We start from the raw sequence: 14,695 nt of genomic DNA, 5'->3' as shown, positions 1-14,695 counted from the left end.
AATGCAATTTAAATACAGGGGAAGTAATGAGAATTTATGCAAAATCCCAAGCAGCTCATTTGAAATGAATGTAGAAATATGCTTCCTAACTAATGCCTGTCAAGCAGGCCTCCCAAACCTAACTAAATTCAATCAGACTGTTCATTTAGCTGACTAAAGCAGGAGGAGCGAGAGAAAGAGGAAGAAGGAGAAGGAAAATGTGCAGCTTCCTTTTCCAGCAGGGTTGAAATGATGGGAAGGAAAAAGATTTAAAAGAACTTATTAAATACATTGTTTTAAGTTATTCATATTTCCAACCGAAAATTCAGTCTCGTGAAAAAAAAACAGCCTAATTTTTTCCTATCTTCATTTTCTTTTTTCTAAGCCTCGCTGCTCAGTTTCTCTCATGCATCCCCCCTCCGCACTGTTTTTCTTGAATTTGTGTAAAAGGCTGTCTTTTAATGAAAAAGTCAGGAGGAAGAGGCGGGCTTGTCAGATAAAAGCCCAACGCTTGTTGACAGCTCTGACAGGGATATGCGACAAGCACTAAGAAGGAGGGGGCATGAACGAAGGGGGGCGGTGGAAGTGGTGGTGCTTGCTGTAATGGCGAGGGGTGGGGGGAGAACACGGTTGAAAATTGCACGCTGTAATCGACGACGGTGTTAGATGTGGCATGTCTCTCTAATCTGCTGCCAAATAAATGGTGCACAGACGTTGATCGCTGTAGCCACGCCATCTATATCAATCCATCTCTCCTCCTCTGCCTGTCTTTATCTTTCTTTTTCTCCTTCCATCTTTTCGTGTTTCTTCGCTGGCTGTATTCCACCCGGTGAAGGCCTGGACGTGACACACAGCGTGTCATTGTCTCCCTTATATCTCTTACTTTTTCAGCTCCATGAAATCTCCACCACCGCACTGAGAGCTCTGCTAATTTTCATAAAATACGCTCCACCACATCAAAGTGGTTCCCCAGCTTTAAGAGCTCTTAACTAATGATGCCGCATTGGCAACAAGTAAAATGGATTTCTCTTGTCTTACCGCCAAAGGAAACGGAGACAAATGCGACATGCGGACGCACCCGCCTGCCTGTAAAAACAGTCATGCATCAATTTGTGAGCAGGGGGTAAAAAAAAAAAAGGAAAAAATGCAGGGCATGCTGTTTGTTCATTGCCATGGTCGGGTCTTTATCTGTTTATTTTGACTAGGTAATTGTGCCTGCAGTGCAGTAGGGCCCCTGCACTAAGCCACGCAGGGATTAGGGAAATGTGAGGTGGGAGAGGGGGTGGGTTCCACTGTAACTGTGTCCTGCAGAGGAGGGGGTGGCAGTTGTGCTGCTGTCGGCGTCTCGAAAACCAAACTGTATTCACCAACATATCCACCCACATGCACCCAAACCCACCCACCCACCTTATTTTCCAGCCACAGAGGGCATACGTGTTCACATCCTTTCTCTTATTATTGTCCAACTAGTAGTGATTGGCCCGCCTCCTGGCCTTCATGCAACGGTAAAAAACCAATAGTCTGGGTTAGGAGAAGATGGACAGGACCCTCCCCTTTTAACGCCATGTTTTTCTTTCTTTCTTTCTTTCTTTTTTTTTTTGCAGGAAGAGTGGAGGAGGGGGCGTGGAAATTGGGAGAGGATAAGGGGGTGGATTTAGTAACATTTTTCTTCTCCGGGGCTGTTTAGTTAACCCTTAAATGCCGCCAGCATCCGCCCCATCTCTTTCGCCACCAACCACCATCGCCACCACACACATACTTGTCCTACTCCCTCCCCCAACACTCTCTCTCTCGGGGGCGGGTTCTTAAATCCTTTTGAAGTCCTAAGCACTGCAGAAATCCATTGAGAGCCATGTATAATGGCTTTTAAGAGAGAGTGTTTAGCTGTATGCCGACCCTATGGCTTATGAACCACTGGCGTTTTAATGGATCCCCCTTTCCCTCCCCTCTTTTTCTCCCTTCACCAGCACTAAATCCAATGGATTGTCCCTCATTATCATTTAAATAAGCCTCTCTTTCTACTCAGAATGCTGCAAGTTGAATGAACTCGACATAGTAAGGCTAGTTCCAAATGGCCTTGGCCTCACTCCACCTATGCACATATGCACTTACGCACACAAACACATGAACTTACACACATTTTAACGCACTCACAACACGCACACATATAAACAACAGACCGCATTTTCCTTGAAACACGCTTTTGGCCTTTTTTATCCACATATTTTTGCCTTCCGTTCGGCTCTTACGCCCCATACTCTGGCCTCCTCTCTGGTTGCGGTAGTGAGGATAGCAGAAAGGTTGAGCAGAGTGGGAATAGCCTTTTGATTCCCACAGAGCCTACTTTCCGGTTCGCAGCAGGACTCCTCCCTAATCGTCACCACAGGAGCCGTCCTGCAAATCAGACGGGCACACAGGCGTTGACAAGGGCTGATGCTTTGAGCAGGTGTGGGAGAATGGATGAGGGACATTGCGAGGGTGCAAAACAAGGGAGGCAGGTACGGTGAAGGTGTGGGGGAGGTCGTTTTGGATTGAAGGTGGACCTATGGATGAAATTGGTCTAGCAGAAAAGTCTCCTCCAGAGACCAGGGGGGAGAAATTGCCAATCTAGACAGAGGAATAAAAGCAGTGAAAAGTGGAAGTGGAGGGAGGGATTTTGAGATTGGTATTCGTGCTGGGCGCTGACAGACAGAGCAAGAGAACAGAACAAAACCAAGCCTTTTCTGCCTCCATACTGCTCTTGTTCAGTATTTAGAGGACTGCATTAGAAAGCACGGGAGTTAAATGGGCCGAAACACGTCCCTTACTGCATAAAGAGATATTTATCCTGAATAAAAAAGGGACAGATAAAACACAGACAAGTAAAAGACCTCATAAAATTGATGGGCACTGTGTATAATTTTTACACTTTCTTTCTTTTGTAACTCTGTCCACCATCACAAGAATGTCAGCATCATCAAAGGATGACGTTCCAGTGTGCAGGATGACTTTGATCTGTGACAACAGATCAATTTTTGCTCATAGAGCTTCATATATAAGACACGTTATTTAAATGGGTGACAAATCTAGTGACAGGAATTCGTGACCTCATCGTGACATCGTGAGGTTACAAATCACTGTTGTCTAGCAACAGGGAGAAGGCCCTGAAAAGAGGCCGTCCCTCATTCAAACACTCGCCAAATTTGAAGCTGCTTAGAAGAAAAGTTGATAGAAACGTAGAGAACGCACTGATGCATGGATCCCTTTATTATTAGTGAGTGCCTGTTGTCGTTTGATGTCATTGACAGTGCGCTGTTATTTAGAAACTATGTTACCTGAAATGGTGTCATTGTGTGGACACAAAAGAGTGCATCAGCATAAAGGTCAAGGATGATGACATAGAACGGCCTCACCCTAATCCGCAGGACCCCACAATGACACCTTCCCAACAAGTTCGTGTCGGACCTGATAGACTGTTGTTGAGAAATTCAAACAACACACATGCATACAGAGATTTCTTTATTTTTTATAGAGATGAACATGGTGGGAACACTGAAAATGTTAGGCTATGAAAGACTATGATTTTGGAAATTAGCTCTTATTTTTATGCACCATATTTACCGATGGTGAAATATCTGCCCAGTCATCCAAAGAAAGCTTGTTGTGGTGCTCTTCCTAATCTAAGGAGTTTTTTTTAGCACTAAACAGACACTTAAAATCTTCAGCTATAAAATAATTCCTGTATCAAATAGTTTTTTAATTTGTCTCCTGATGAAGGTGATGGAGTCCCTCTCATTCGTCTGTTGACGTCTATGGGAACTAAATTCAAGCCAATAAATGATACTTAATTTTCACATGTAGCACTGCAGCGCATTATGAGGACAGACCAGTACACCCAGTATCTCACTGTTGTATTTACACAGATGTGGACCATGTTTTCCACGGTGTATTTGTAGTATGGGACTTTTTGTTTTTAGACCAGCTACCCCTGTTGTTCAGAACAGAATGAATGGTAGCAAAGTGAGCAGGCGTGGGGTGCATGGTAGGGCGGGTAAAAGGTTAATGTGAATACTGATATTAAAGCTACGCTGCTTCATCATGTCAGCGTGAGCGAGCGAAACACTCCTTAAAGGTCATCCCTGTTCTCCTCTCTCTCCCTACAGAGTTCCACTCACTCGCTGTCAGGCCGTGGCTACTCGGTAAGTGACATTTTCATGCTTCATAGCTTTACGGCAGAATTACAATCTCCAACGACCCGCTTTATGGCCCCGGCGCTCGACATTTTAATTATGTTAAATAGAGTAATGGAGAAATCATGATATTAGGAACATTAATTCTGGCTGACTGACTGATTAAATTGCAGGAAGGTGTCCTATGCTACCTTGGCAAAAAGGGCCTCGTTTTATTGGCATTGATCAGCGCTGTGTTCGCCTGAGCTACAATTTCGATGTCAGAGTTTTATATCTTCCTCCAGTGACTGTCAGTGATGGATGTTTCTGCTCACACATATGAAAAAAATGCTTAAAAAGACTTTTGCTTTTGTGCTATAAATCCATTTTTCACTGCAGGAAGGCTGCATGTATGCATGTTACAGTGAAAACTGTCCCGTGGACTTTTGGAAGTGACTGCATGCTAATAAGAGGTAGTTAGAGAGTTATTTTTTAATCTTGGAACATGTCGCCTGTTCAAGGTAAAGGTGCCCAAGAGGATTATTTAGTGCCACCTAAGAAAACATCAGCTCAAACCTTTTGAACATAAACTAGCTCACAAATTGTCACTACAGGACTATTTTTATCCCCTGAAAGCATCTGTTGCCTTGCCCCAGTGCATTCTCGAACCGTAAATTTGTGTTCTTCCCCTCCCATTGTTTCAATGATGTGTGTAGTCTCTGGATAATACAGACAAGCGGTCGTCCTTTATGTCCTTTCCTTAAAGGGAAACTCATAAGAGGAACGTTGTTTAAAGTGTGCTACTTTTAGCTGATGAGTGGCATATGGCAGTTCTCATTGTAGCTTGGAAGCAATCATCTCGGCAAACAAAACAACTATAAATGGTTTGTCAGCCTTAATCTGCCTCAAAGGACTACAGTTAAAGCACTGAACAAAGCTCAACTTCAGAAGACATTGATCTCTGTGCGATCTTCTTTTTTATTTTGTTTTAATAGAACATGTCACATTCCTTTTCCCCAGTGGCTGCATGCTCACAGATGGATGAAAACAAACAAGACCTTCCAAAAAAGCTTGTGGAGCCCTTTGGCTCGAGCTGTCAGTTTGAGTCGGCAGGGAACGAGGCCCTCTCTTTATCTGAAAGGAAGAAGGAGGGGATCAGAGAGACAGAGGGAGAGAGAGAGGGCAAAAATGGCGTGGAGGTGGTTGTGTGGGAGGCAGGGGCATTGTGCAAGCAAAGGAAAGTCCAGTAACGAGGGCAGGAAGTTTCATGTTGTCTGGCTCCCCACTCCAGCTATCCAGTGGTGCTATCTGCAGCGTTTCTAGCCTACAGGCACCTCCTGGGTACTGAGCTCTGACTCTCAATCTGCTCTGCTGCTGGGCCTGCATGATTTCTGGGGTTTGCTTATCTGTGAGTGCTTCGGGCTTTATAGCGTGATGGTTTGGAAGGAGAGACATGGGGTGCGAGGTCAGGGGGCTTTAGGGAACTGCCAGCAGAGACTGAGTGGATATGGGAGGAGGAGGAGTAGGGCGAGGAAAAGACCAGGGGCTTGATATAGTGTTATAGCTGGAAAAAAAGAGGCTACGTATGTGGGCGGAGGCCTGGTTATGAGTAGGGGAGGGTCAATGAGGCAACTTTGCGCTACTGGCCGCTGATAGCACGGAAGAGCTATCTAATAGTTGGCCTCTGGCGGTCATCGCTATCTGCTTTTTTGCTCCTCCACAATAAAAACTCAAGCTGGTGTACACGGTCCAGTTATCTGTCACAAGTCACTAAGATTTAATAAAGTGAATCTTTCCTGACAGTTTGTCTTTTACTTCTATCGGAGATGCTTGTTTATGCTTCCATAGGTCTTTCTGGAAGACATATGGAATTGAGTGGCCTTGACTGATTGGTTTAGAGAAGAACGTAGAGGACGTTCCTGCATTTTAGTGCCAGACTCATGCATAAGGAGTGTTTTATGCCAAATACCTTAATGCTCTCTTTAAATGCTTTGGTTGTTGCTTACACAACACATTAGCTGTTGGTTTAATTGTACTAACTGTGTTTTTGTAAACGGAAATCTTAAGACACAGGTTTTCACATTGGTATGATATTTTTTTTAATCTATTTTTCAGATAAAACTTAAAGAAAAATGGAAGAGTAAGAAGTGAATAATATCACATGGCTAAATGATACCAATACATGTCTTTACCTAGTGGAGCAAAACACAGCAGGTTTTCTAAGTCGTGCATTTTTCATGCAATTTCTAGTTGTTCAAATTGTCCTTGATAAGGGAAACGGGAACATACCCTCTTTATATGCACACAGCACAAACTACACAACACAAACAGACAGTAGCATTTAGCTTCGTAATAAAACTATTAAAAATTAACTATTAAACTGAACAGAATTTGTTTATCCAGTTGATGCATTTGAAAGACAGGCAGTCTTGCAAAGGCTGCACCTGTCCTGCTAAAACCCACAACCCTCTGTCCCACCCAGCGCATTTCAGGGTGAGGATTAATCTCCGGCGCACTGAGTCCAGCATTGATATGTAGCAGCAGGAATGAGACTTGCTATCTAGCTCGCTGTGGAAGACTGGATATGGAATTGTTTATCAGTCCAACTCTCTTCTGTCTGCTTAGTGCAGGCTTCATTATAGCCCTGGCTATGTTTGGGAGACAAAATCTGTTCCTTGTTTCCGGTGCTGCTACCTGATTGTTGTTCCAGTGGAGATGGGTCTGGGCTCTGGCGATTTATCATCCTCTCAGGGGCTCCTCGATAAAGAGTCCAACATCTGCACCTGAGAGATACGTGCTGCAAGAAACAGGAAAATGTAAAAAAAAATCTCACTTCAACGATCCGCCCAGCCTGTCATTACCCCTGGGTTACATATATTGTCTGGAGGGGGAGATGTTGTAGCTAAGCCCAAGAAGACAACACGTCGCTCTTTTCTTCCAGATGAAGTGATTAAGCGCCAGTCACCCACCCCACGCCTTTTGAAACCACCCAAGGCCAAGCCACGGCTCATGTTTTCTTTGACGATAAATCCATGCAGGTTTTGTCTGTGACAGTATAATCTAACTAGTCTGTATTAGGAGGGTTTATCTCCGCTACGTCAGAGAGTCAAACCTTAGCTGAAGTGTTTGTGTCGAATAAGAGTATTTGGAGCTCTCAGACACACCCGTTCTTCATTTCCCCGTGCTCAGGTTGTCATAATCATATTTAACGCTAAATGAGTACACTCTAAACAGAGCAGTCCCAGTCATGTGTGCATTCTTAAACAATCTTGTTTTAATTGATTTGGCATTCACGACCTCCACGTTGTGACAAATGCACTTGTTTGTCTGAGTGACGAGAGCTTATCGCAAGATCTCTATCAAATACAAGGATTATGTCACTTAATTACAGTAGGAGCCATTAAAAGCTCCATGTTTTATTTAACAGAGTAAAACAGATTTGCTGGATTTAATGCTAAACACAGCAACTCAAAGGAAATTGGGTGTAAATTATAGCTTGAATTTAATTTTTGAAACAAGATTTTCTTGTTAATATACTCTGGCGTCTTCACCTGCAGTAGATGGAGCATCTTGTCTGTCTCTTTGTACATAACTCTGCCTCCCTCACTCTCTTTCTCACCGCGCCTCTTTCCAGTGGGGTGTGCAGGTCTCTCCATACCACTGGCTCTGCACATGGTGAAAATTAGTGAAGGAAACCAAGAGCCCAGCAGGAGTGGGATGGGGCCCTGACATTCTATTGGCCTTGGGGTGGGGCGCTGCCTGTCAGTGGTCGCTCTATGAGGGCTGTCCGCCTTAAAAAATCTATTTGTTTATCCCCGTGTGCGGTCCGGCTTCAGATCCTGGGCCCTGCTGCTCTCTACGCACCAGGGACCTGGGCTGTTGCCGCTAGCAACAGATAAAAATTGCTGTTAACCACAGCAGGGCCCACAACACATCAATCAAGCGGTCTGATAAAGGCTGCAGGCTTCTTGGGCCCCGGCTGAATGGTGCAGTTGAAAATCCTTTTCCAGTGGCTGAGCACACAGAGCCGTGATGATAGAGGCCCGCTATCATTCAGAGTCGAGGAGGGAAGCGTCATTTTCAGCAGTGCAGTTCAGGTTTTTTTTAAAGGAGACGCTTTAAAATGGCACCAAACAAAAACGGAAGCGGTCATTTAAATAAAAAAGCGACACAGTGAATTAGTGTTGACTGGGCTTAAAATGTTTATAAAAATATAAAAATGTAAAAGACGGCACAGTTTAGTTGTTTGTATGAACTCTTAATTGCTCTCAAAGCTGCCTAAAAGTTGGGACATTCGGCTTCACAAAGTTCCTCATACCCCATTCGTTAAGACTGAATTGAGATCAACTGCTAGACTAAACTCTTTACCCCACTGGGCCAAACTGGCATTAGAACAAAACATTTTTTTCACCAGGGGTGACTTCAATGGTTCATTCTAACCTTTTGCGGCCCAGTTCCACGATTCTTAAAGCAAATGCAGTGCTGATGACTTTGCTGCCCCGTAATAAAAAAGAACAATACTGATCTTTTCTTATATGAAATCCAGTTAATGTATTCCCAGCTCTATGTTATTGGCCTTGTAGCTGTAAGTTGGAGCTGGAGTTATTCCAAATGAAACCCACAGTCTCATGGGTAACAACATTACTTTTATCCCCCGAAGCCCAAGCTTGATTATCATCCTTCTTAGTTTGTCCTGGATGCACTGTCCCCTAACTCACCTGCCCCACTGTAAACAAATAGCCCTATAATGTAACAATCAAACAACGCTCTGAGGATTTGTTTACTGCAGCCTTTTTCCCCATTAAGTTTCACTAACACTGCAGAAAAAAGAGTGGTAATTCCACTTTATCATATGTTACATATACCACAATCAAGCAGCAATTACATGCTCCTTCCATTTGTAAGAGCTCCCATTGCCGACGTGGATGTTTTAATGAGGGCTGTAATGAACGCTCAGGGTGTTTGGCAAGTCTCCGAGATGTTGCTGGGGCTTTTATGGCTCCCCATTATAACGTACAATTTGCATCAGCAAATTACAATGCTCCATATCATTATCCTGCACCAAGGCCCGATCATAAATTAGAGCTCCAATTACAAACATCTATCTGGGAATGGGGAATGAATATGATGGCAGCCCCCCAGAAGTAGGCAGGAGGGAGAGAAAGCCTCCTGTGGATTGTGGGATGAGACTTCCATAGAGGTGTGATATTCCCATAAACCATCCTTATGTGGAATTCATGGTTCCAAAAGAAATAGACAATTTGGGGGGGGGGGGGGGGGGGGGGGGGCGTCTGCTATTTCTTTTTTGGCACTTCCATATGTCATATTTCATGGCACACTGCACATTGAACTTTTTGGTATTTTAATCTCTCTCCTTCTGCTAAACCCAGCACCCACTGATTTCTATGGCTGACTGTTTCACACTTTCATTCAAAGCTAAGTAAACCAGTCCATTCAGCTGTGCAGGGGAGAGCTCTTTTTATTGTGTCTCAATCCAAACCAAAGCTCTGTCTCTGTCCCTCCCAATCTCCTTCTGTCTTACTCTCTTACCCTCTCACATTCAACTTGATTATACACCGGAGGGAACATCATAAATCATAGAGATTTATCTTGCTGCAGCCTATTAATTTAGCACCACAAGTGTAATATTAGAGTATGTCATTTAAAGAAGCTTTGCAGCAGTGCTTTGCCAGTGTCCGTCGGAAAATTCAGAGATAAGCGTTTTAGTTTGGGCCGAACCATCATGGAAAAAAGGACACTTCTTTTTTTTGTGCTCGGTTGTTCTTCACGCTTACTTCTTCATAGAACGCCGCCCGTTCTTTGGCTCATATTCTGTGCCTGACTCTCCTGAGCACTAACTGTTGTTGTAGGGCAAACAAACAGCAGTGTACCTGTGATGGCTGTGTTGCCTGTAATCTGCGACCTGTGGCCAAATCTTGCATGGAGAGGTAGAACAAAAGGCGTACGCCAACAGATCGCTGCAGGCGCCAAGCAGAAACCACCTCCACTGATGAGACAAAAGGCCTGCGGGTCTCCCACAAACCCATAAGAGCTCCCAAATGCTGCACAAACAAAGCCTGAAATTAAGAAGAGCCAGAGGCAGGCCCATTTCTGCAGCAGAGCTAAAGTGTTCCTTTTTCACAGCCTCGGTGGATTTCCACTATGGGCTTGTAATAGGGCAGAAAAATGAAACAACGCTTTGCCATTTTCAGTCACAGATATTGAGAAAGCAGTTTTTTTTCTTGTTTTGCATTTTTCCAGCTCTTTCTGCTTTCACATGTCCTACCACACGTCGTGGACTCGTTTTAAAGGTACTAAAACCTCCTCTTATAGCCTTTAGCGGGCGTCGGATGATGTTTAATTCATATTTTGTTTTTCATTTTAACCTTTCATGTCTGTAGAATCATATGCATTCATATTTTTGTTTGCAAAGCCAAAGGAGAGAATGGGTAAGAACACCTCTTCCACCCTTGTGGTCAACACCGGTGCCCCTCAGGGGTGTGTTCTGAGCCCTCTGCTATACACTCTCTTCACCCATGACTGTATTTCCTCCTGCGCGTCCAATCTCATTGTTAAGTTTGCAGATGACACTACAGTGCTCGGACTTATATCCAACAATGATGAGACAAACTATAGGACAGAGGTGCAACAACTAGAGTCATGGTGCCACGACAATAACTTGGTCTTAAACACCAAAAAGACCAAGGAGATCATTGTAGATTTCCGGAAGAGGGGCCATAACAACCATCTGCCTCTCTTCATTGGCAGTGAGGCGGTGGAGAGGGTGAGCAGTTTTAAATTCTTGGGGGTAACTGTGACCGAGGACCTGTCCTGGGGCAACCATATCACCTCAGTTGTACGGAAGGCCCAACAGCGCCTCTACTACCTGAGGAGACTGCGGAGCGCACACATTCCCAGATCTCTGATGTTGAACTTCTACAACTGTGCCATCAGCAGCGTTCTGACGTATGGATTTCTAGTGTGGTTCCCCAGCTGCACCAAGGCCGATCAGCAAGCACTCCAGCGGGTGGTGAAAGAAGCTGGCAGAATTATTGGAACAAGTCTGCCAGAGATCAGTAATATCTTCCCCACTCGCTGTCTGAGGAGGGTGCACAGTATCCTGCGGGACCAACATCACCCTGCGCGCCACCTTTTCCATCTGCTGCCCTCAGGGAGAAGGTACAGGTCTATACAGGCCAGAACATCCAGACTGGCCAACAGCCTGTATCCACAGGCTGTGAGGCTCCTGAACTCTCTGCCCCCCTCTCACGGACAATAACCATATCCAACTTCTTAATAGCAATGAACTGGTCTGCATTGGTGCATCATATCTTTATTCTCTTCCCCCTCCTGCCCCCCCCCCCTCTTTCTTAAATAGATAACTATCATATCTGATATCATATCTCACAGTACAATAATATTGAATGGGTTGCATTGTTGTATTTTGTCATGTTTCTCAGGTCTTTGTCTGAATTTCTACGAACATTATTGCTAAGGATTGTCTTATTGCATTGGAGTCACACTGGGTTAAATATGTACACTTGGGTTTTAAGGGGTATTTATTATTTTCTTCTTTTTTTTGGGTTGTATGGAAGCCCCAAACGCAATTTCATTGTTCTTGACAATGACAATAAATAAATAAATACTAAATACTAAATACTCCCAACCCTGGTTAGAGCTTCAGAGGTCAGGAAATGAATTTTATTCCATATTCACAAACACCCCGTGGCAATTATTACTTCTGTTAATGTTTCTATGAATCCATTAGGGTTCAAACCCCCTACCTGCCTCTCTAACTCTACCTTCATGAATACCATTTCTAGAACCTTTCAAAAAAAGTTAGACTAAGTAGGTCATGTTCTGCCACTCGTCTTCTAATCACTCACCGAAAAGAACATGATTTCCCTCCATCGGCGCCCCTCAGCCTTGCTCCTGGGATTTCATTCAGCAACACACACTCATTTGATTTTCTGGCATGTATTTTCTCCTTTTCCTTTCTCTCACTACACCCCCTTGCATATCCTAACTTGTATCTGACAGTACACAAGCATCATCTACCGTGCTTCCAGCTTCACAACACACACTCACACATATGCACCATAGCTCCTCCTCCCCCTCCATCTCTCACTATCTCTGTCTCCCTCAGTGGAGAAGGTGTCTGACAGTAACAGCAGGTAAGGTATAAGATTACAGGAGAAGCAGGGGCAATTATAACTCCAGCTGATGCTGGTGTGTTTATGAGGAGAGTAACTGTTAATGACAGTGTTGTGGTTTCTCCAGAGGCCCCAGCACAGCTCTGGGAAGCCTGCTGTTTTTGTCAGCCTAGCTTCATGCCATTTGTTGTAGACAAGTTTAGTTTAGTTTTTTTAATGTGCTGAAATGTGTCTGTGTTGGCCCTGCCTGTGCTGTAATGCTAAGTAGGTAAAGATTTCCTGTAATGTGTTCAATTACCATTTGGTTGCTGACTGAATTGCAAACAAAAGATGGTGTCTTACGGTCATAGCAGCTTGGTAACGCATATTGGTTAACACATGTATGCACGCAGTTGCTGATGCGTACATGAGCTGGCGATTGCTGTTGCAGGTCTGTCTTGCCTTGCTACTTGCTCCGTGTGCCTTCACATACAGCAGGCAGATCATAGCAACTGAAGAGGAATTTGGGTTCAGATTTTAAAAAATAACTCATCATAATTGTACAAGATTTTCAGTTTCTAGCACTGGGACTCTCCCCGTCGCTGTTCTCCTTGGCCAGTGCTTGACTGGCAGCAAAAGATTTCAGCACTACTACACACTACTGTAGACCTTAACCTGTACATACAGTGAAAGTACACTGGTTAGCCACAAAATTTCAACTGCGTAATATTAACCAAAATAACTCTGACCTGCAAAGTTATTTTGCTGAGTGTTTCCTCAGAGCACAAAACCACTGAAGAAGATGCTAACCGCTGGAAAGAGGCGTGGTTAGCATCAGATTGTTTAGCATCAAACTGCTGAAAAAAGTATTGCTGGTTCTGATAGAAAGGTGTCAGAACAGTGCATTGCTGTTTTTGGCTTGTGTATGTGGCTGAATAGCTGGAGACAAGTTGGGGGGCCAATGCTGACTCCTATCCTCCACCAAAGCACCAGCAGTAGGTACATAAGGATCAGAACTGGACCACGGTGCAGTGGTGGTCTGATGCATCACATTGTCTTTTACATCATGTGGATGGCCAAGTGTGTGTGTAGCTTACCTGGGGAACACCTGGCACCAGGATGCACAAGCGGAAGAAGACAAGCAAGTGGAGGCAATGGGGACCAACACAATGACCTGCAGCTGATCATAACATTATGCCTGATCAGTGCGGACTTCTCTTGCTAGTTTTCTCATGGTCAAAGTTGCTCGCATCATTAAGTTTCCTGCCTGTTATAGCCCAGCCTTTGTTAGGTGCCACTGTTAAGTTAATAAATGTTTCAGCTGTGAGTGGTGTAGCTATAATACAACCTGAAGTACAACTTTTTTTTCATTGAACTGCAAAATTAATTTATTATAAAGAGAAAATAAAGTAAAAGAATATAAAATATGATTGTATACAAAGTAAAGCTTTTTGTAAGTTTATATAAGTGTGTTAATTCAGTATACCTTTAAAGGTGTTTTGTTGCTTAACTTGAGTTGTTTGCTGCGTTTGACCGCATGTAAACTGTTATGCACTTCTGTGTGTGCCAGATGGTGCAAAGACACTATTTGTCTTTTGTTTCCTCAGAGGCTGCACCTGTTGGGGTTGAATTTACCTGTTTAATTATCTGTATCCTCTGACATATGCTCGACGAAGTTACAACTCTACTGTTGCAGACGTTGTTCAGTAACATGTGCTTGCAGGTGTTTTGTAATACTTACTTATTGGTTATGTTATTTGCAAAACATTGCATCCCCTAAACACTGCAGGCCCAGGTGTGGGTACATTGTAGAAGTCATACCATAACCATGAGTCTGTTGTTGTTTTTTATTATTTTATTATGCTTGTTTCAGAATTACCCATTGTCTTACCCACACTCGCCCCGTAGTCATCTGCCCACAACTATCCACACTCCAGACCCCATGCTCTGTGCCCTCAGCGTGTGGTTGGCCTTGGCCCCGATCACACCGGGGCACATGGGAGATTAACTGGGCCGGCTTATTCACTCAGCAGGTTTCCCGACTCCCCTTCACTCATCCTGGCCCAATCTGCCAGCTAACCTCCTGCTCCGCCGAGCCATGGCAGCAGGGCACCACAAGCCCAGCCCGCCTTCATTACGCCTGCCAGATGGGCTGAGAATTAGATTCGAACTCCCACCAATGAGGGAGGGAGAGTAGAGAGATTGAAAGAGAGGAAGGGAGAGAGGCGGTGGAAGAAAAGGGAGGAGGGAAGAAAGTTGTGGGGGGAAGAAAGTAATGGTTTTTGTTTTCATTTATGTTGCAAGTTATTACATTTTAATGTAACACCCCTGGGACCTGGCAGCATTAAATGCCTGTTCTTGAATAATCGACACTAACTGCAAGTAAATGCTAGGGGAGAATGAAATTAGCAAGCGCTGCAATTTGGCATAGTGATT

At 44.1% G+C, this 14,695-nt stretch overlaps 1 protein-coding gene across 9 annotated transcripts in view; it reads left to right on the top strand.

Moving 5' to 3' along the window:
• The window catches only part of fbrsl1 (fibrosin-like 1), a 285,955-nt gene that overhangs the window by 131,372 nt on the left and 139,888 nt on the right, over positions 1 to 14,695 (top strand). For all 9 annotated transcript variants that reach the window (XM_080894981.1, XM_080894983.1, XM_080894980.1 and 6 more), the window contains exon 4: positions 4,122 to 4,157. In XM_080894981.1, the coding sequence (XP_080751107.1) occupies positions 4,122 to 4,157 (36 nt within the window). The remainder of the gene's footprint in view (positions 1 to 4,121; positions 4,158 to 14,695) is intronic.

This window comes from Rhamphochromis sp. 'chilingali', assembly GCF_963969265.1.
Source record: "Rhamphochromis sp. 'chilingali' genome assembly, chromosome: 10".
NCBI lineage: Eukaryota > Metazoa > Chordata > Actinopteri > Cichliformes > Cichlidae > Rhamphochromis > Rhamphochromis sp. 'chilingali'.
This window is presented reverse-complemented; position numbering and strand designations above follow the sequence as displayed.